Source organism: Propithecus coquereli, unplaced genomic scaffold, assembly GCF_000956105.1.
Source record: "Propithecus coquereli isolate 6110/MARCELLA unplaced genomic scaffold, Pcoq_1.0 Scaffold205, whole genome shotgun sequence".
Lineage (NCBI taxonomy): Eukaryota > Metazoa > Chordata > Mammalia > Primates > Indriidae > Propithecus > Propithecus coquereli.
In genome coordinates, this window is record NW_012145523.1 from 1,249,468 (window position 1) to 1,271,434 (window position 21,967).

A 21,967-nucleotide genomic window follows, 5' to 3' on the forward strand; every position below is an offset into this window, starting at 1 on the left:
TCTGCAAGGTTCATCTTTTTCCCGATTCAGGCTTGTTCCAAGAGCCACACAGGACTCCGCGAAGAGCCTCCTGCAGTCCTAGGACCGCGGGGATGTCCACCCAGAACCAAACCCTGCGCGGGCTCTGCCAGGTCACAGGGATGTGCAGGCCCCACAGGGACTTCCCAGGATACCTTGCCCCGAGCTTAGACCAGCGAGATCTAGAACCCGAGCACCTCAGCAGGGCCCGAGGGGGCGAGGACTCGTTCTTCACAGTCCGCCACCAGCCCCTGCCCCAGCTTCACGACAGGACCTGAGTACCAGTGGTCTAAGCCTCTTATGAGTGTGCAGACCCGAGCCCCCAGGGACAGGGCCAGCGCATGCCAGACGTACCTCCTCCGGAACCTGCAAAATAAAAGAGACACAATTCAGATCCCAGGAAAGCAGCGTATGAGATTGTCGTTGCTGTGATCCTCTTCTTGGCTACCCCCTTCTCTCTGCAGCATTAGCAATATCAACGAAGTCAACAGAGTAATTGTTTTCCAAGGAACTCAAAGCATCTCCACAGTGAAAAAAATTCTCTTATAAGATGGCAATCACGTGGACGAGCCCGTACCTCCATTGCCAGTTTGTAGGGCATAGATCCGAGGCTCGGAGATGTGCAGTGACTTGTATAAGGTCACCGTCCGGCTGCAGCAAAGCCCACCCCTGCTTCCCACCCACGGAAGGGCCCAGTCAGAGGAAGCAGCGGCTCTGTGAGCCACATCCTTGCATTTCCCCCAGCAAGTCGCCGCTCCTCTCTGGCTTCAGTTCCCTTATCTTGAAACTAGGATCACTGAATGATCACCAGGCTCCTGCCCAACTCCGAAAGCCCATGACTGGATTTCCAAGCCCATGACGTGGTGGTCGGGCCAGGGGAGGCTGTGTGTTTGCATTTTCCGGGGAGCCGTTTCGTCCCAGATCTGAGTCCTCAGGTCCTGTTTCAGAGACTGAGGGGTTCAGGCCTGTGCACACTTTTACAACCGCTGGTGTCTGCCCGACTGCATTTCTCAGGTGGGTGAACAGGTATAAGGTCAGTGTCCCATGTGTGTCCCACCACAGTGCCAGTGACAAGCGAGCGCAGAGAGCCTTCTCCGTGACACCTCGCCTGGGTTCTCCCTGTGGTATGCTGGGAAATGAGGTTGGAATCAGGTAGGCTGGAAGCCCGATTTGCAGTATTTGCCATTTTCCATGGTGTAAACACTGCCCCAAGGCTCTTTTCAAGCTGCCAGTGAACATGGGGCGGGGGGAGGAGCCAGCTCCAGCATGTCACCGTCACCGGGTGCCACCCATCAGACCAAACGCACCCCCAGTCCAGGTGCTTTACAGTCTGCCTCCTGCCCTCTGCTCCCACTGCCAAGCCAGGGCCCTGGAAAGTTCTGTGCTGCAGAAAGGAGTCGGGAGAGGAGCGGGGTCCAGGGGCCCTGCGTGTCGGGTGCATCTCCGTGTCCCAGGCCCAGCCCCAGCCTACAGGGGGAGAGGAGAGGACAGTGGCCGCCCCCGGGCTGTGGCTGAGCAGGGCTTTTCTTTAACTCTGCTTGGAATGAAAGACAGACATGTGGGCAGTGGAGTGTCTGTGCAGGGAGCTGGGCTTCAGCCAGCAGAGCCCAGGGGAAACCATAGTGGCCAGTCGTTCCCCTATCCCTGAGCTCCCAGCATCCAGGCCAATGCCTTTGCTGGCTCTGACCAGCTGGGCCCATCAGCTCGGTCCTGCCCACACACTCTTTCCTGGCGTGGTTCTTTGGTGTTGGGGGGCCAACCAGAACGTCAGGCATGGGGGACATGAGAAGGGGTGTGGAGGCCATTTGAGAATGCAGTTCCCAGGAGGCGGCTGTGGGGGCCCAGGGAAGGCCTTGGAATCACCCCGTGCCCCAGACCAGCTGTGTGTGCCGCCCTGTGTGAGCTGCTCCTAACCCGGCCAGGCCTGTGGCTTTGCTGTTCCTTGGCCAAGCTCCCTGTCCGCGGATGGTTCTGCCTCTCGGGAGGGAGGGTGGGAGCTCCGCCCCTGCTCTGCCCACACCTCGTAGATGCCAAAGCCAATGGTGTGCATGTCCTCGCCCATCTTCCTCTGCCGCCGCCGGTGCTTCTGGATGAGCCCCACCAGGAAGGTGCAGCCGCTCTCCCCATCCTCCTGGTCCTCGTCCTCCTCCTCCAGCTTGATCAGGTACTGAGGGTTCATCCAGAAAGTGTCTGCAGCCAGAAGGGGCAGAGGGCCAGCCCTGAGCAGGCGAGCCTGGGGCCGGGGAGAGGGGGCTCTGGGGCAGCCCAGTCTCAGGCTTGGAGGCTGCACGGAGAGCGGGGGAAGGTGAGGGGAGATGGCAGGAGACAGTGGGAGATGGAGGAGATGGTCAGAGACAGCAGATGCTGGGAGACAGCGGGGGCAGAGGAACCAGGCTCGGGTGGGGCCCAGTGGTGGTCTGTGGAGAGAGGATGGCCTGCACGTGTCTGAATCTCATGGAGACCAAAGTTAGAAACCTCCCCTTGCAGTTCTCTCTCTGGCCCTTGGACTGTCTTGTCTTGGGGATTGTTCCGTCACCCCGGGAGGCAGGTGGTGCCTTCCCCTCACTGGGCTCCAATGCGGAGGCCAGAGACGGGCCTGGCTGAGGGGACTCAGGTGTCTTCTTCCTACACAGTAGCCAGCCCCCTACCCCTCAGGGAGCCCAGAGGCCAGGACGTCCTGTGCACAAATTCAGCCTCTTGTTCTGTGTCCATGTCCTCTCAGGCCTATTCCCTCACCCATCCCCAAGGTGTCTCGGAAGGATCTGAGATTCATTCATGTTTAAGGGTGATTATGCTAATTGCTTCCCCATACCTAATGGGATAAAACTCTTAACTGTGGAATTAAAGGCATCATCTTATGAAGGGGGTGGCAGCTACGGCTCTGCAGGCTGCCGCCCAGTTTTGTAAATAAAGTTTTATTGAAACATAGCCACATCCACTTGCTGAAGTATGGCTGCCCTTGGGCTGCAGCAGCAGAACTGAACAGTTGCCACAGAGACTGAACGGCCCGCAAAGCCAAAAGTGTTTATCATCTGGCCCTTTAGGGAGAGTTTTCCAACCTTCGATCTAGAAGAGGTATTTTTGTGGGGAGCAGAGGGCCTTCCCAGCGGCTCTGCAGCCACCACTTGGTGGCTGCATACTTGAGGTAGAGGAGTAAGTAATTTTATATAATATTTTTAGTAATTTTGTGCATGAAATGAAGGTTTGACTGCGTTTTGACTGTGACCAGTCACATAACATCAGGTGTGGAATTTTGCACTTGTGGTGTCATATTGGGGCTCAAAAAGTTTTGGATTTTGGAGCATTTTAGATTGCAGACTTTCAGACTAGGGATGCTCAGGCTGCATATAAAGCACTCAGGACAGTTGCTGGCACCTGACATCTGCTCTATAACTGGCAGGCGTCATTGTGACCGAGTAACTTCTGATGGACGGAGCCGTCAAGGCAGAAGAGCCACAGGAATCGGCGAAGGCTGGACCAGAGGAGAAATCCTCACCTCGTGTGAGCAGGGCCCAGCGTACGTTTGCTGAGTGAACTGGGCACACGAGAGGGTTGCAGGGGGACAAAAGGGTCTGTTCTGCACAGGCCCCAGTGGGTGCGGTGGCTGAGGCTCCCCTGCAGGCTCGGCTGCCTGGGTTTGGGGCAGATAAAGTAGCTCATGGGTGTGAAGGGGGATGGAGCATGGCCTCAGTGGGCATGGTGGAAGGTCATAGTGGGTGCCGGGGAAACTAGGCCTGGAGAGGAAATCGCAGAAATAGCAAGTCTTGGATTCTACCTGGGTAGGGCAGCAAACGAATGCAGGAGGTGACGGGGCTGAGAAGATAGAGAAGGTTTTGAGACCGAGGCTCAGGGAGAAGGAAGACAGAGAAGGTCTCAGTGAGTAGGAGCTGCCTCCCAGGGCTGCCAGGCTTGGGGGGTTGCACATCAGGGTGGGGTGTGGGGTGCCTTGGCCTCTGGTGGCCATGTGGCAGCAGCCCTTACTCGGGTAGTTCCTACAGCCCCCCGCGGTGGAGCCCCGCCTCCAGCTCCCATCCATCTTGGTGAGTTTCCACTTCTTGTAGGTGTCGCTGGTGAGGGTGTCTGGGGTCAGGTTGCAGATCTCCAGGCGGGAATAGTGCCGCAGGAAGTCACTGAAAGACATCCTGGCGAAAGCAGAGATACAGGCATCCCAGGTTACAATAGGACACATTGGTAAACCTGGACCTTCTGCCAAGCCCAGACCAGGAGCCAGTCAAGGCCAGGCAGAACAGCATCTTGGGGCCGAGCGGGTGGGCCCCAGGTCCAGAATCAGAAACTGCCACTTTCTAGCTGGGTGGCTTTGAGCAAGTTACCTAAACCTCGCTGAAGCTCAAAACTCTCATCTGTAAAAATGGGAGCCAGGAATCTCAAGTGCGACAACATACAGGCCCCCATTTGCTAAAGCACATGTGTGTACAGATGTAGGTGGTCCTCAGAGTGGCGCAGACACACAGACGCTGCTCACTAAGGGACTGGTTTCTTTAGGGGCTAGGGTGAATCTCCAGGAACTGGTGGGGAGAAAGGCCCTACCTTTCCTTTTGTTTCCTCTTGGGACCTGAACATTACTGAAGGAATTCCACTTAGCCTTTTTGGCAAGCTGCTCAGCTTATAAACCCCTTGGTTGAGATGGACAAATTGAAGAGGTTTAAGAATTTTTAAATTCAAGGTCTTATAGTGAATTTAAAACAACAACAAAACCAGGATCCTACGCCTCTGTGCTCTTGACATGATAAACTCACTTCTGGCAGACACTCTTACTAGCAACTTTCTAATAAAGAACACTGAGGACCTGAAGCCGCTCCTAGTCTTACCAGAATTCCCCGTCTTCATGCCGTCTGGTCAGCCTTTCCCTCACCTCTGGGTCTACAGTGTTCCAGTTTGGGCAGCTGGAAAACAAAGCAATGAGAGAGGCATGAGAAATGCATGTGTGACAGTGACTTCTCCAGTCTTTCCAATGTTGAGGAACAGGGCTGTCCACTCTCAACTCTGAGAGCCCAGACTCTAGAAAGGGGAAAGTAACCCACATCTGGCTAAGAGCTTCACTTAAATGCTCTTACAGCAGTGGTCCCCAATCGTTTTGGCGCCAGGGACTGGTTTCATAGAGGACAATTTTTCCATGAACTGGGGAGAGTGGGGATGGTTTCAGGATGATTCAAGTACATTACATTTATTGTGCAGTCAAGCCTCTCTGCTAACGATAATCTGTATTTGCAGCCGCTCCCCAGCGCTAGCATCACCGCCTCAGCTCCACCTCAGATCATCAGGCATTAGATTCTCATAAGGAGCACGCAACCTAGGTCCCTTGCATGCGCAGTTTACAGTAGGGTTCCTGCTCCTATGAGAATCTAATGTCGCTGTTGATCTGACAGGAGGCAGAGCTCAGGTGGTGATGGGAGCAATGGGGAGCGGCTGTAAATACAGAGGAAGCTTCACTCAATCACTTGGCTACTCACCTCTTGCTGTGTGGCCTGGGGGTTGGGGACCACAGTCTTACAGCACTTTAAAAAGCATAGAACACTATATAGATACAACCAAGGGGGCAAGGCAAGAGGGCAAGTTATCCTGCCAAGGCAGAGTCCAGAAAATGAACACAGCCCATCAGACAGAGATGAAGTAGCACAGCCCAAATTGAGATGGGCCTGGTGTTCTTTTAGGGGCAACTGAAGATCTGACGAGGAGTGTCCTATCTAGGCCTCTGCTGCTGAGCTGGCAGGAAGCCTTGGCAGGTGTCTCTCTGCCACGGCCGAGGTTGCCTGGGAATAGGCCAGGGAGAAGGCAGAACCGTAGGTGCTGGGCTGTGGAGGAGCAGGCGGGAAGCCATAGGAGACGCTCAAACAAGTGTCTACCCCAAATAGTTGAGGGCCCAACTGGCCTACCGGTAAGCCCTGGGAATCAACAGAGGGATGTCTCTCTGGTCGCTGGCACAACATTCATACCCTTGGAATGGAAGAAGTGCCTCGGGGGAGGCAGGGTGAATTTTTCCTGAAGGCCCCATAGAAGGGTGAATTTGAGCTGGGGAGGGGATGAACCAGGAGGTCCCTGGGCTTGTAAAAAGGCCCCCAGATGCTGAAGTAGTGTCCTTCAAGGGGCCACCTGCACCCCAGGTCCCACTCAGCGTGGCCTGTGCCCTCGGGGCCTTATTTCTCAGCATCACACACAGGGCCTTCCTCTCTCTCCACTTTGCCAGAGCCTCCCAGCAGAATGCACCCCGCCCAGGCCCCCCAACACCTTGGTGCCCTCCTCACTTGTCGTTCCACCTGCCCGTCCACTCCACTTCTCCCCAGGGATTTCGGATGCGGATCAGTTTCTGCAGGCTTCCGTTACTTTCAACCTGCAGGGTTAGACGGAAGAGAGGGAGAGGCTGAGTGCGAGCCAGGCCTGGAGGTGCTCAGGCCAAAGCCCCCTTCAGCATGAGCCCAGAGGCATGGGCTGCGGGGGGTTGAGTCCGTGCATGAGAGATGGTTACGAGAGGAGGAAGGGGCTTGCCCCCAGATCCTCAGGGCCGCCCAGCTTTGGAAAATGGGAATTAAAGTTCCCACAATCCAGTTCTTGGAGGATGGGGCTCTTGAACCTTTGTCATGAGCCTGGGGCATGAATATAGCTCCTTCTAGCATCTGTGCTGGCCCTCTCCCTCTGCAACCGAGCTCGAATGACTAGAATAGCATGCACCTTTGTCACAGGAGCTCAGAGAAGCTTTACCCCTTGTTGAAACCACACTGGCGGTGACAGGTGAATGCAGTGCATGCATCTCGACTGGGTCCTGGACGGGGAGGGGTGCGATGTGGGAAAAGACCTTTGGGGCAACTGGGAAAATGTAAATATGGGCTTTATATTAGGTGATGGTACTGAATTCATGCTTATTTTCTCGGGCATGGCAATAGTAGTGGGATTATGCAAGAGAATGTTCTTATCTGTAGGCGATAAATGGTGAAGGATTTAGGAGTGAAGTGTTAGGACATCTGCAACTTTCAAATGACTCAAAAAAAGCACACACATAGATAAAGCAGATGTGGCCAAATGTTAACAACTGTTGAATCTAGAGGAGTAGTGTTCGGATATTTGTTATACTGTTCTTTCAACTTTTCTGTAGGCTTGAAATTTTTCAAAATAAGAAGATGTGTGTGGGGTGGGAGGGGGAAAGAGCTAAAAAAAAGTCAAGGCTAAAAAAAAAGAACACTAGACATGTCAGAAGACCTGGGGTCTAGCCTGGGTTTAGTAATTAACAGTGAACCTGGGCTGCTCGATAGTATTTATAGTAACGACGGCAAAGACGGCGGCCGACTCGTGTACAACTGGCCAGGTGCAGTCTGAGCACTTTACATATATTCGCTTGACTGAATCACCACACCCTTACGATGGATTCTATCATTAATATTATTGTTTCCATTTTAAACATGAAACTAAGGGAGAGTGTTAAGTAACTCGTCCAGGCCACACCGCTGGTGAGCGGCAGTCAGGCTTGCACACGGGCACGATGCTTTAGTGGAAAAGCGTTCAATTGTGAAAGCGCTTTGTAGAGTACGGAACACTCCCCAGATGCGAAGTGTTGTTGTACTGGTTTGAGCGGATCGGAGCGAGGCTGCAGCTCCGGACCCGAGCCGGACCGAGCCGGCCCCTGCGGCCGCCGAGGGCAGCGCGCCGCGGCGGGGCGGGCGCCCGGCAGGGGGCGGTGTGCGCGCGGGCAGAGGACGCCGCGCCTCACCTCCTCGGCGCCGGTGACGGAGTACGCGTGCCCCTTCACCAGCTTCTGGAACGTGACGGCCTCCGAGTCCGCGGCGCTGGTGATCTGGAAACGGGAACAGTCAGTCAGCCGCCGCCGCCGCCTCCCTCGCGGGGTCCCCCGGACCGGGACCGGGGACAGGGCCGGGCCGAGGAGCGAAGCGCGCTCTCTCACACCCGGAGGACCCCGGCGCTTTCAGGCACGGAACCGCAGGGATGACCAGAGAAAGGCGCGGGCGGACTCCGGAGAGCCGGGCGGCCGCTGACAAATTTGCTGCTGCTGTACCGAGAACTCAGAGCAGCTCCTGTCCGGTCTGTCACGATGGAGGTTGTAGACGGGAGGAAAGGCTGGGGGCGGGGATGGTCCTCCTGCGTCAGCACGTTCTGCTGAGTTTGAGGATTCCTGCCTCGAGGGTCTGACAGATTTTGGCCCCTAGAGCCAGGGCTTCCTCTCTCGGTCCCCAGCAGAAACCGGCGTCCAGGATGGGACGGGGCTGGAGCTGGGCACAGCCTTTGCCCCAGGGCTCCTGGGGGCTGCACGTGGTCCCCACCTCCCACCCCCTGGGGAGGTTTGCCAGCAAGGCTATTAGGAAACGGTTTCTTCCCTGCCTTCCGAAGTCTGGAATGGGGTGCCCGGGAGCCTGCGCAGCCCCGCCCATGGAGGGCAGGGGTCCTCAGGAACCTGGGGCGGGGCAGGGGGTGTGCGGGGCAGGCAGAGCGTGGGAAGCAGGCGGGGAGGGGAGGCACTACTCCCCCATCCCCTGCACTCGACAGCCTGGCAACCCCTGGCCTCCAGGTGATAAGCGTATGCTGCACGTTGGGGCTCAGAAACCGCTACCCCAAAACATGGTGCTGTGACCTGCCGAACTGAACCAGAGGCCCCTCAACGTCTCCTCCCTCCCCACCCCCTCCTCTGTCTCTCCCAAGGCAGGGGATGAAGTGGTTCTCTGAAGTTCCCTTCTCTGCCTGAAGCCCCAGCCCGCCAAAGAATAAAGCAATTGCCTTTGGTCCCTTCCCTGACTTGTCATTAACTGAACTCATATCTCAGGAAGACAGACTGAAGTCTGTCAACGCACCTGGAGAGACTTTTGTCACAAACCATTGTCTTGCTCTGCAGCCCCAGCAGATTTTGTCTCAGGCCACCGTACGCTTTTTGAGCCCAATGAATTCTCCTAACAATCATTCACCACCTCCCTAAAATCATCCACGTTTGCATCTCCCTTTCCCCTAAGAAGGAGGTGTGTAACCGCCTGCCCCACTGCATGGCCCGGCAGTCACTCTGTGCTTCTCCCCGTGCATGCTCATAAATTTGGATGCCTTTTCTCCTATTCATTTGCCTTTTGCCAACTTATTTTCGGTGAAGCTTCAGAGGGTGGAGGGTAGTTTTCCACTAGCCCCACATGAACAAGGGGTGTGTTATGTTGCAAACAGGGGTGGTGGGTTTCCCTGGGCACTGTAGGAGCCCCCGTCAGCACGAGCAGCCTGGGAGTGGGGTGGGGGAAGCCTGGGCTTACGTCGATGGAGCAGCCGAGGAGAGAGCCTTTCTGCAGAGCCTTCTCGATGATCTTGAACAGGTTGGCAGGGGGCTTCTGCAACTCGTACCACTCAGCAATGCCTCCGGTGAAGTCTTCAAAGCCCTCGGTGGTGGCGCCCCCTGAGAGTGCTTCATAACATCCATTGACCCTGCAGGAGGGGTGGATGCTGCTGCCACCGTTGATGCCACTGACACTGCTGATGCTGTCCCCCTTCAAAGTGCCACCACCCACCCCTTGCTGTCCCCTTCCTTTGATGCTCCAGGGATCCTCTGCTCACATTCTCCTTGGCTCTGTCCCCAGCTCGGGGTGCCCATGAAGGCAAGGTATCATGTCCGCAGGTACCATTTCCCTGGTACTTTGTGAAGTTTTAAAAAAAATCTCATAGAACCTTAGAGTTGGAACGACCTTAGTGATACATCTGGACCAACCTCCCGTGTTGTATTGATTCTTTCTACATCCTGACAGGAAAAGGAAGGTCTGCTAATTGGCTATTTGGCATTTAGAACTTAAAGAAAGACAACAATTCAATAACAAAAGCAGTTTTTCAGCAGGGCATGGTGGCGTGTTCCTGTAGTCCCAGCTACTTGAGAGGCTGAGGCAGGAGGGTCACTTAAGCCCAGGAGTTTAAGGTTGCAGTAAGCTATGATGACACCACTGTACTCCAGCCTGGGTGACAAAGCAAGACCCTGTCTCAGAGGAAAAAAAAGCAGCAGTTTCCCTGAGAAACAGGCATGGTGCTGACAGGCATTGCTCCTGACCACTGATGCTGGAGTCCGGTGGCTTTCCTAGCTCAGCACGGAGCAGTGCAACTTGAAAGCATCACCAGACCCTGGGTTCTCATGGCAGGGTATACGCACATGACTCCTCCTTCCTGGCTCAGGGCTGTTAGGGACAGAGATCCACTTGCTGCCTTGGAGTGGAGTCACTTTAATAGAGGGAGCCAGGCGGCATGGCCAGGACAAGGCCATTCTGGAGAGGGGCTGGTGGGGGCTTCCTGCTGAGAGGGGGCAGCCCTGAGCACTGGACAAACTCGCCTCTCAGCAACCTGGTGGGCAGTGGCTGGGAGGAGATGGGGAAACCATTTCTAATCAGCAACACCGTATATCCTGGGCAAGCTTCCACAATTTTCCTACCTCTGCAATGGGTAGTTTTGCCATTGGCAAAAACTCTGTTCCTTTTAGTCAATAAAAATGTAAAATATGTCCTGCCAAGGAAGTAGGGTTCCTTCTCAAGGCCAGCACAATCAGCACCATGACTTGCTCCTGTGCATTTGGTTAAAAATGGCAATAGCTGACAACCACCAGTGCATAATCATCTCCTTGAATTCAGAGCCCAATGTTGGCCAAAGTAATCCTTTTACAGAAGAGGACTCCTACTCAAAGCAGTCCTTGAATAATTCCTGTTTTTTCTGAACCCAGGGCAGCAGGGGCAGGCCATGGCGAGTGGCAGGGGAGGACGGCCACTTACTTGGCATATGCCTTCTCCAGCAGGGCACTCCAGAACTCACTTCCCTCGGCCGAATGCACAAAGAGCAGCTCCCCATCCTTGGTGGGCAGTCTGTCATCCACCACCACCTCTACCCACTCGCCGTACTGCCAGAACTGCAGGACAAGAGGGAGGGTGTGGCGTGGGGTGGGCTGGAGAAGCAGCTGGAGGCAGCACTGGGACCTTGGGCCTCAGCCACACCTGGCTCCCCCGCCCTGTCCCCTTGGCGCAGGTTCCACGAGCCCATCCTGGGGGCAGATGCTCTGTGAACTCTCCTGCTGCAGGCAGGTCCTCGCTAAGAAGGCCGAGACGACGGAGGCACTTGTCCATCCCTCCAAGTCCACGCCCACCTCTTTAGCATTCTGCCCTGCAACTTAGGCTTTTGAAAATATTATTTTTCATTTACCAGGAGAAAAGGAGGAGAACTGTAACATTTTGTTTCAAACCTCAAGTAATAAAGTTTTTTTTTAAACTTGGGAATTACTTCCTGAACACCCTGCTCTACGTCTGTCCTTGCTTGCAATCCTGGCGGAGTCCCAGGGAGCTTCCTGCTCTCGCCCAGTGTCCTCTGCAGAAGAGCATTGGTACTAGGAGTCTGCCAACACTGGGGACCGATGAACCCGGCCAAGCCAGGGGACTGTTCCTAGCTCCCAGGACCTGTTGAGCAGCTGGAGCCAACCACGGAGTTACCTGGAAGTGGAAGATGCCCGCGTAGTTTTCCTGGAAGCTCTGGTTTAAGGGGACCACTCGGGCCAGGACTTCTTCATTCAAGGTGAGGGAGGCGATGGCTGCCAGCAGCCAGCAGTCACCTGTGAATACGGCACACGGAGCTGTCATCAGAGAGGTCTCAGAACCAGGAGGGTGTTAAAGATCTTGTCCCCACCTCTGGGGGCTTGACACTTAACCCCTGAACAGACAGAGTGATGTTTTAGACAGTCCTCATCTGAGGGTTAGGGCAGAGGGTTTGGGTGCTACTTTGAGGGAATTGCAGAGGGAGAAGTGTTTTTGGTCTGTTGTGGTTGCCTCGAGATGGGAAATTCGTCCCTGAAAGACACAGACCCTGTGGTGGCTGAGCTGTACCCTCAGAGCCCAGCCCTGGGCAGATGCACCACGCAGTGAATGAGCCCAGCTCGCAGCAAAGGCGTCTGAGAAAACAGGCTTGAGGGGGTTCGAGGGAGAAGAAGCAAGTGCAGTGAAAGGTGGGAAGGTGTCGAGTGTGGCACACCTCCTAGCAGAAGGGTTCAGGGGCAGGAACAGAGACACCAGCAGGCAGGTCACTCGCGGGAAGCACGGGCGATATAAATGGAATAGCCCTGAGTCAGCGCAGAGGGCTGGACTGTCTCCAAGGGTCCTGTGAGGGGGAGCAGAGGTCACTTCTGGGGGCGGATAAGGACAGATACAACGAGACGGGCAGCGGGTCAGGCAGCCTGGCCCCTCTCTGAGCCTCAGGACCCTCTCCCGGGACATGGATAAATGCGAGGCTTACTGAGAGCAGTGTGGGATGCACCCAGTGCCCAGCCGCCACCTGCGTTAGGCGCTTAGCACAGCAAGTACCCAATCCCAGCGCACTGGCAGCAAGCTGAAGCCAGCAGCAGCGGAGGCTTGCAGGCCTTGCGGCTACCACCAAACTACCAGCAAACGCAACAAAGGGGAGGGGTCTGGGAAGAGGATGAGGAAGTTTACTCCATTCTTAAGGAATGTGCACTTTCCTACAATTTCCCATGACAATAATAGGAAATAGCCTCAGATGAGTCTGATTCATTGTTGGACTTATATTTGCTAGTTGACAGATTTATTAAAAATGTTATTGAGGTTCACTGAATTCTTTGAATTCTGGTTGATTACTTAGCATCCTGATAGTTCTTGAACTAGACCATCCTCTTAGCACTTAGACATGATTGCATATAGCTCTTTGAGGCCCATCTATGCTAATGACCAGTCTGTGGTAGGTAGAGACACAGCCCTCCCTAGTCAGTGGTCGGGAATCAACAGAAGTTAAACAAATCCTTTTGCGCCTTAAACTGGACAAGAGATGCCGCGCTGCGGATTCACCTGTAGTTTCCACTCAGCAGCCATTTGCCTCCACCGGGTAACATCGATGTCCCTCTGGGAGATGACCCTCCCTGCATCCCCAATCTGTGAGGTTTACAGGTAGCACTGACACTCCCCGGCAGGGAGCCCGAGGGATCTATGCATCACACGGTCTGGCTGCAGCAGTCAGCTCAGGGAAAGTGCTGCCACCAGCCAGAGCCAGGGAGGTGTGAGGAGATTTTCACTGGGGCTCATGGGAGAAGGGACAGCTGCCCTTTCTATGGCACCGAGGCTGTAGAGATGTGTGGGCTGCCGCTGGGGCCATCCTGCTTCCGTGGGAGGAGCAGCCTGTCTGAGCCACTGCTAGGGGAACTTGGACAATAGCCATTATCGATTGAGCCCTTCCTATGTGGCAGCCACTGTTCTAACAGTTTCGGATTCACTATCTCATTTAGTTCTCACAACAGCTCTGTGAGGACGGTGCTAGGACCATTTCCATGTTAAAGCGAGATAACAAGGCCCAGAGAGTTTGAGTGCATCGCCAGCAGTTAAATGGCTGCAAGAAAAAGTTTAAAAGGTATATTGGCCGGGTGCAGTGGCTCACGCCTATAATCCTAGCACTCTGGGAGGCCAAGGCGGGCGGATTGTTTGAGCTCAGGAGTTCGAAACCAGCCTGAGCAAGAGCGAGACCCCGTCTTTACTAAAAATAGAAAGAAATTAATCAGACAACTAAAAATATATAGAAAAATTAGCCGGGCATGGTGGTGCATGCCTGTAGTCCCAGCTACTCGGGAGGCTGAGGCAGGAGGATTGCTTGAGCCCAGGAGTTTGAGGTTGCTGTGAGCTAGGCTGACGCCACGGCACTCTAGCCTGGGCAACACAGTGAGACTCCATCTCAGAAAAAAAAAAAAAAAGGTATAGATAGCTGTCAGATCTAAGAGACAACCTTTTGGGTCAGTGAGGCCTTTACGTAAACTGAAGTAGAGACTCTTTGACGCGTTGAGAATAAGGAGCGTGGGGAGCAATGTGGCAGTGCCTGTTTGTAGCTCCAGCTAGGAGGAAGGAGCTGAGGTGTCCTTTACTGATGGGAACAGACATCCACCGGAGGGGCTTTTCCTGCCTAATTCCACCTGGCACCTGACATGGACCAGTAAAACAGACGGCCTTCAGATCTTTTCTGAGCAGCCACTATTCTCCCATTCTGACCTTATCACACTGTCCCTCCTGGAGGACAAATTTACCACCTGCCAGCTGTTCCTGGGGTCATGAGAGCCTCCTTTTCAATCCACTCCTCCTCCTCTAACATCAGGTCTTTTTGTGACTTGAGCCCTTCTTTGAGAACCTGCAGATGACTGTGATTCTTATTTTGATTGAGCTTATTTGAGATTTTTATAGGCATCTTGCAAACTGCGTGGCTTTGAGTCTGTCAACACACGGAGGCAGAAAGACTTATGGACAAAATGTGCCCCAGTACAGGCATTCCAGAGCAAGAATCCTGAGCTAAATACTCCCACAGTTCCTAACTGCCTCCCATCAAATCCCGGCAGGTCCCCAGCAGCGTGCAGGACTGCTCTGACTGGATTGTGCCCCTTCCCAGCCGTCTGCCTTTTATTAATATTGACCAACTGCAAGGGCACCAGGGAGCCTGCTGGGAGGGCTTGAGCAATCATTTACCCCATTTAAAAAACCAGCCTATATTCTTGTCTACAAAGACTCATTATCATAAAAATGCCACTTCCTCTGAGGTTAACCTATAAATTTAATGTGATCCCAATAAAAATAGCAACAGGATTTTTTTTTAATTTGGAACTTAGCTGATTCTAAAGTTTCTAAGGAAAAATTAAATGTGAAGTACAGACAGAAAAAAGTCTAAAAGGCAAGGGACTCTAGCTCTATCAGATATTAAAACATGTATAAAGCTACGAAAATTAAAATAGTACAGAACTTGTGCAGGAGCATGCAGATGGATACGTGGCACAGAAGAGAAAGTCCAAAAACAGTTCCAAACGCTGGAATTTAATAAAGATAAATCATTCATAAATGCAACTAGAACTGAGTAGTCATCAAGTTACAGCTCATCTTGTCACAAGGATAAATTCTAAATGAAATAATATTTACATATAAATATTTAACATTATATACCTTAAATACATATTTTCATATGTATATTAGTTATACATTCATAAAGGTATGATAAGCTTAGCCATTTGTATTAGTTACACATTTATTTATTTAACATATTTATTCATATTTTAATATGTTTATATTATGATAATATTTAATATAAATATAATATTCCTATAAATCCCATAAAAATTCTAGAAGAGACAATGGAAGAATTCTATTATAATCTCAGGGCTGAGATAAGCCACCTAATTATAATCTGGAAGCTATAAAATTTTACAATAAGTTAATGATATTTAAGTTAGAAATGATAAGATAAATTTAACTATATTGAAGTAAAAAAAAGTGGCTCAACGTGGTGGTTAACGCCCAAAATCCCAGCACTTTGGGAGGCTGAGGTGGAGGGATCGCTCGAGCCCAGGAGTTGGAGGCTGCAGTGAGCCGCGAAGACGCCACTGCACTCTAGCCTGAGTGACAGAGTAAGACCCTGTCTCAAAAAAAAAAAAAAAGGAAAAAAAAATTACATGTAAAAACCACAATAAGCAAGTTAAAGTAAAAAAAAAATCATAGAAAAATATTTGTTATTCAGATCCTAGACCAAAGGTTAAATTTTCTAGTATATGAAGAGAAAAAGGCCAGAGCTCACTAGAAAAATGAGCAAAGATAGAGAGTTCATGGAAAAAGGAAAAATTAATGTCTCTTGGCTGGGCGTGGTGGCTCACGCCTGTAATCCTAGCTCTCTGGGAGGCTGAGGCAGGCGGATTGTTTGAGCTCAGGAGTTCGAGACCAGCCTGAGCAAGAGCGAGACCCCGTCTCTACTAAAAATAGAAAGAAATTAATCAGACTACTAAAAATATATACAAATTAGCTGGGCATGGTGGCACATGCCTGTAGTCCCAGCTACTCAGGAGGCTGAGGCAGAAGGATTGCTTGAGCCCAGGAGTTTGAGGTTGCTGTGAGCTAGGATGATGCCACAGCACTCTAGCCCAGGCAACACAGTGAGACTATGTCTCAAAAAAAAAAAAAGAAAAATTAATGTCTCTTAAACATATTAAAAGGTATTCACCTTCACTCATCACAAAAGAAATGTAAAATAAAATCACAGAGATATCATTTTTCCCTTTGCAGATTGCAAACATCCAAAAATGTGCTTATCTGGAGAGGTAGCGGGGAAAGAAACACTCTCCCACCCGGTCAGGGAGCACAGAGATCCTGGCAGCCTCTACAAAGACCACTTGACAGCATCACCAACATGACCACAGCCCATTTCTCAGTCACCTGCCCTGCAGACGTGCTCACATGAGAAGTGGTGCGTGCAGTGCAGCCCAGCTGTGCTGGCAAGACTGGGAGCAACCGCAACAGCCACACGCAGGGGACGGGGGAAATCAATTAGGGCCCATCTCTACAATGAAATTCTGCGCACAAAGATGCTATTTATCGCTATGAAATGATCTCCAAGATATGTTAAATAAAACAAAGCAAGGTACAGAACAGTATGTATGACATGCCAAAAAGAAATAAAACGAGGAAAAAGGAAAACAAGAAAAAGGAAAAAGAAAAAATGGGGGAACCCAGTATTGGCCACTTTGGTAATTACATTCTCCATAACCCAAAATTATTTTTGGATGATCCAGTATATACAAGAGCAGTATGTGCCCTTCTGTGTGTTTAGATTGTGGTTTTATTTTAATATTACCATAAACTCTAGTTTATTGCCCTCAGTAGGTAATTGAGATTATGTTAGTACTTATAGTCAAAGAGAGTAGCTTAATATCAGCTATTCTAAAATGAAAATGAATATGTTTGGTAGAAGTCCTCCATAATAACTGGTCTATGCTGAAATAACAAACAGCCAGTCAATTGGCTTATTCCAGTTGGCTCCATAGTGTGTTCTGTAGAAACTATCTCCTCAAGAAGTTCACGGGTGTCCCTTGAGAAAACGTTCCGTGGACAAGTAAATCTGGGTGATGCAAAGCTAACCAGGGCAAGTGCAGGCACTTCTCAGTAAATTCACAGGGCTGGGGAGGGGGCACGTGATGCATGTTTCTCAAACTTCTGTGACCTGGACACGTCAGATGGCCAGTGCCCCCAGAGCCAGCTGGAAATGCTGGATGACTTAGTGAGGGGGACACTCTGCAGCTGGTTCACCCGGCGTGTTCTCCGGGGAGCTGGGCTGCCCTTCCCTGGGGAGCACGGCGAGATTCTTTCATGGCTCTTGGGCATGGACACTAAATGCAGAGCCCACCTGTAGCAGCTGAGGTGCTTCTGACACCCTCTTTTTTCTGGATTGTTCTTTTAGATTGTTTTAGTTTATAGTAGTATATGGTTTTATTGTATATTTTCTTCCTTTTTTTAAGTAGGCCTTAACTTCTCTGGAACAAGGCAAGGCTTAAGTAAATACTGACAAATCCTGCTAAGTCACTGTAAATCTGTAACTCACCATCTCTCACCTGCCTTTCTCACCCTGGGAGCCTGATGCCTGCCTCTACCTGTCTAGCACCTTGGACATGAGCAGGGACAAGTGTCAGAGCTGGGTTGTTACAGGACCCTGATCATCCGCGGGGCAGACTCTGTGCTCCCCTAGAGGAGGGATTTGGCTGCCAGCGATGTCTCCCTTTACCAGGCTGCTGCTGGCCATGTCCACTACCAAGTGCAGCAGACAGGGCCCTGCGCTGCCCAGTACACTCCCGACCGCAGGCTGCAGACCGGCCATCCCTACACCCAGGCTGCCCCCACACCCAGCTCACCTTCGCTCCTGGAAGACATTCAACGGGCTGAGAGGCTGGGGAGAGGATGGGGGGCTTTTCTGCCCTGCTTCTTATGGGGAAAGCCCACCTGGGTGCCCCATCAGCCTCATGCTTAGTCAAGTGGGGGCTGCCCACAGGATGGGATTTTAGGGTCCCCTTTCTCCACAAACCTCTGCTGCATCTAGTCTGCATTTCTAAAGGAGCCTCTCCCCGGACGTGCAGAGGTCAGACTTGGGCTGCAAATGCTCATGGGAAGGGGCACACTCGGATTTAAATGCTCTGGCGTGAAAAGGACAGAAAGCAGGTTTGCAGGGGATGCCGGGAGCTGCAGGGTCCTGGCAGTCTGGAGCCAGCACTGTTGAAAGGAAATCACCCGGAGGGGTGGTCCAGGTTCTCAAAGCCAAACTTGCCCCTTTATCTTCTGCCTAGATTGGCACTGAGACTGCTGGCCTCCCCACTGGGGACCACCAGGATCCCTGCAAAAGGGCTGCTGCCTGGTCCCTCAAGGAACTGAGCCCACTGGCTCTGACCTTGCTTCTCACTCCATCTGTCACCTCCCAGCACAACCTTTGCCTCTGGGGACCAGGAGGCACCTGCTCCAACTCCAGTCTCCACCCTCTCGGGGTTCCTCAGAGTCTGGCTCCTGGCTGCCCTCTCACTCCCCTTTGGCTGGGTTTGCTCCCTTCCTGCCTGCCTTCCTCCCCAGGGCCACGTGCCACCTTCCTGCATGTCCCAGCACCTCTCTGTCGGCTCTGTCCTGGGAGGGGGCACACGATCCCGGCAGGCAGGTGCCCACTGGCCTGGTAAATGATGGCAGGGACACTCTGGGCGGGGGCGCTGGTCAGGCTGGGTGGCGAAGGGCCCCGCGTGGGTGGGTGATGTGCTCCTCAGGTGGGCTCCTGGCGTGCAGCACTTCCGCGGGCTGCTCTCTCGCTGCTGGGCACTGGGCAAGTGGCTCCACGGGCACCCATGGCCACTTTGGGCCTTGGGTGATTCCTAAACGAGAAAGGAGCACAGTGGAAAGACACCCCAAGTAGCCCTAGGAGGCCTGCCCAGAGGTGGCGGCAATGGGCAGTCGGGCCTCATCCTGCCGCTGACGGCGGCGTGTGCTCGGAGCCACTCTTACTCTCCAGCCCGCATTTTCTCAGCTGTGGAAGGGGACAGTGGTGAGGCGTCCTCAGAAGGGTGTTAGGGTCAGAGGAAAGGAGGAAAACTGGGGGTCTGTGGATGCACTTCAGACACCTGGAACCCCAAGCATTTTGTGCAAATTTTGCATGTATGGGAATATATGCATTTTCCAGGGACAGCAGTCAGGGTTCTCTTCCATCCCCACCCCAAAAGGTGAAGGAACAGCAGCGCCAGGACATGGAGTTCAAATCCTGGCTCTGACCCAGAGAAACTACGAGATCTCTGTGTCTCAGTCCCCTCAGATACAACAAGGGTTTAATAATAACAAACTGCCTCACGGAGTTGAAAATTAAGTGGTGGAAGGTATGTAAAGCACTTAGGACAGTGTCTCCAGTGTTTGCTGTTTTTATTTTCTGATTTCACAGCGGCGAAAACTGAGACCCAGGAGAAGTGACGTCTCCACCGAGGGTACATTATGTGCCAAAGCCTGGCCACATTTCGCAGTGTCATCCCGGAAAGGGGGCGGGAGCTGCAGGGGAGGGTGACTGAGTGCACATGGGGTCTGTCCCATCACCCTGAGTCTCTGCACGCTCTTCTTTGTAGGCAACAAGGGTGCAAACGAGGAAGAAATAAAGGGTGAGAACTGAGCAGGGTGTTGACAACAAACCATGGCAGGGGGGAACCCCCCCCAGCCTGGCCGGCTCTCCAGTGGGGGCTGGGACGGTCACCCTTCAGTTCCCTCTAGTGCTGGCCCCTCGGCCTGAGCACTGCAGGTCCCTGGAGTGTAGCTGGCTTCGCATCCCTCCTCTGCACTGTCACTCACATAACCAGGGCCAGAGGGGCCTTTGAGCCCGCCCCCCTCCCTCTTCCTGAGTCTGCACTTGTGACAATCAGTTTCTCTCCCTGCGGGCCTTGGCTGTGTCTTCTCCCAGGGCAAGTTTACCGTTTTTGTGCCTATGGCAGAGCAGCAGTCATGCATTAATTTATTCCTTTGTTAAACAATTATTTTTTTTCTTTTTTTTGAGACAGGGTCTCGCTGTTGCCCAGACTAGAGTGCAGTGGCATCATCATAGCTTGACTGCAACCTCAACTCCTGGGCTCAAGCGATCTTCTTGCCTCAGCCTCCTGGGTAGCTGGGACTACAGGAGTGCTCCATGATGCCCAGCTAATTTTTCCGTTTTTTTTTTTTTTTTTAAGAGAAGGAGGGCTTTGCTGTGTTGCTCAGGCTGGTCCTGGCCACCTGCCTCAGCCTCCCAAAGTTCTAGGATTATAGGCCTGAGCCACCGATGGAGCAAGAATTTGGACAATTCAGTGACATTGTCTCAGGCCCACCCCGGGCACCTGCTGAGATCACTTAAGCCACTTTTGCATATAAGCCCCCAGGGAATCCCCTCCAAATTCAAACTTCCTCCACCCCTTCTAATTTCTTTAGGAAAAGGAGGTTTGAGTTGGAATTTTGGATCATTAAGCACAGCAGCCTCCCGCTGCTGCGAGGACTCAGGCTACCTGGATAAAGGTTTAACTGTCTCCAGCTGGGCTTGCCCTCCTGTGGCTCAGCCGCCAGCCACCAGGTTCCCAGGGCCTTCCCTAACACTCAAGCTCTCAGACCAGACTTGGCAACAAGAGGCCGGCCCAGACTCTCCTCTGAGGGCAGGCACTCCCGGGCAGACCTTATATTATGAATGGCTCCTTTAAACTCCAGTGCTCTCTTCTGAAAAGATAAATTCATTCAGGGCGTGTCAGTAAATTTCCAGAGCCGAGCTGGGTGTCTGTCCTGCAGGTCACTCTGTGCATAGGCTGCGGCCACCTGGGGCCCGTCGCAGGGAGCAGATGCAGCGGGGTTACTAATACTTTTGGCTGCTGGAGGTTTTCCAAGAGGAAAGCAAAATATTTGCTGTGTGTTTTCTCTTTCTTTCCCTTCCACTGTCTTTCCTTCACAAACAGGAGTGAGGCAGAGTTGGGAAGCCACTGGGGAATCCAGGAGATGCTGGGCTCTGACCCACCTGTGCTAGCTGCGGCTTCATCACCCTGGAGGGCAGTGGCCTGTTGACAGTCTCCACAGAAGGGAAGTGAGGGCAGGGATGGCGTCTGGCTGGGTCACAGTCACAGCCCCCCCGAGGCCTGCACAGGGGCACACGTGCTCAGTGAAATAGAGCGCACATGCGTGCACGCACACTTCAAACAGGCCAGGGGAGTGCTTCATCTTGGGGAGACAGCAGGCAGATCACGGAGCCCAGTGTCGGTCAGCCCGACCCTTCCCTGCCTCAGCACCCCTCGCCCATACTTCTCTCATCCGTGGCCCCATTTGCCTGTGCCTCTGAGCACTTCTGTCCTCCCCCATTGAGGCGTGTGTGTGCCTCTTCTTCCTCCAGTCTCAAGCTCCTCGTTGCTCATTCATTGTGCCGCACTAGGCCTGGCCAGGTCTAGAGGAGAACGGCCCTGGTCTGGGGCAGCTAGCTCAGCTAGCCGGGGACAGACATGGCAACTGGGATTGCAGACGACAGTGGGGAGACGAGGCTTCGAGTCTGAACAGGGTAGACTGGGACCATAGGAGGGCCAGGGTGTGTGGGGAAGGCTTGGGGGGAGCTCGGTGAGGTGGGGGAGAAGGAAGTCAAGTGCAGATACCCAAAGGTGTAGGGGAGGGGCACAGTCCCTGCAGGGCAGGCAGCAGGACAGACAGGCGGGGCTGGGCGCTGGGCAGTGGTGAGGGCTGAGCTGGACAGATCAGCTTAGATGTCTAGGCCAGGGCAGGAATCTGAACTGGCCCCTGAGGGAATTTAAGCCAAGGCTCCTTCAAACCCTTTCCCTGTCTGCAGCAGATCCTCCAGGCACAACAAAACACTACCACTTTCCAGAGTGAACCACTCCCTGCTTCCTCTGCCTGGGACACTTCCCTCCAACTCTCTCCTCAGTCGTACCTGGGGACTCATCCTTTGGGGTGTCCCTCCTAACCCCTTCCTGTTCCCCTCCCAGGCCCTCACACTGCAGCCCAGCAGACCCCACCGCAGCACGATCGAAACTTAGACTCAATTCATCCATTTAATTGTTTGCTGCCACCACTTCCATTAGCTCCCTGGCAGTGACGTCCAAAATGGGTTAGAGACAAGGACAGATGCTCCTCAGTTTACCACGGGCGATTTACGTCCCAATAAACCTACTGTT

General features: G+C 53.0%; 1 protein-coding gene across 1 annotated transcript in view; it reads right to left on the reverse strand.

Moving 5' to 3' along the window:
- Window positions 1-21,967, reverse strand: part of CAPN2 (calpain 2, (m/II) large subunit) — a 50,955-nt gene that overhangs the window by 13,739 nt on the left and 15,249 nt on the right. The window contains exons 3-11 of the mRNA XM_012644058.1: window positions 11,466-11,584; window positions 10,758-10,891; window positions 9,270-9,438; window positions 7,739-7,822; window positions 6,282-6,367; window positions 4,848-4,922; window positions 4,000-4,160; window positions 2,039-2,208; window positions 373-384 (exon numbers count right to left, since the gene is read on the reverse strand). Of these exons, the coding sequence (XP_012499512.1) occupies window positions 373-384; window positions 2,039-2,208; window positions 4,000-4,160; window positions 4,848-4,922; window positions 6,282-6,367; window positions 7,739-7,822; window positions 9,270-9,438; window positions 10,758-10,891; window positions 11,466-11,584 (1,010 nt within the window). The remainder of the gene's footprint in view (window positions 1-372; window positions 385-2,038; window positions 2,209-3,999; window positions 4,161-4,847; window positions 4,923-6,281; window positions 6,368-7,738; window positions 7,823-9,269; window positions 9,439-10,757; window positions 10,892-11,465; window positions 11,585-21,967) is intronic.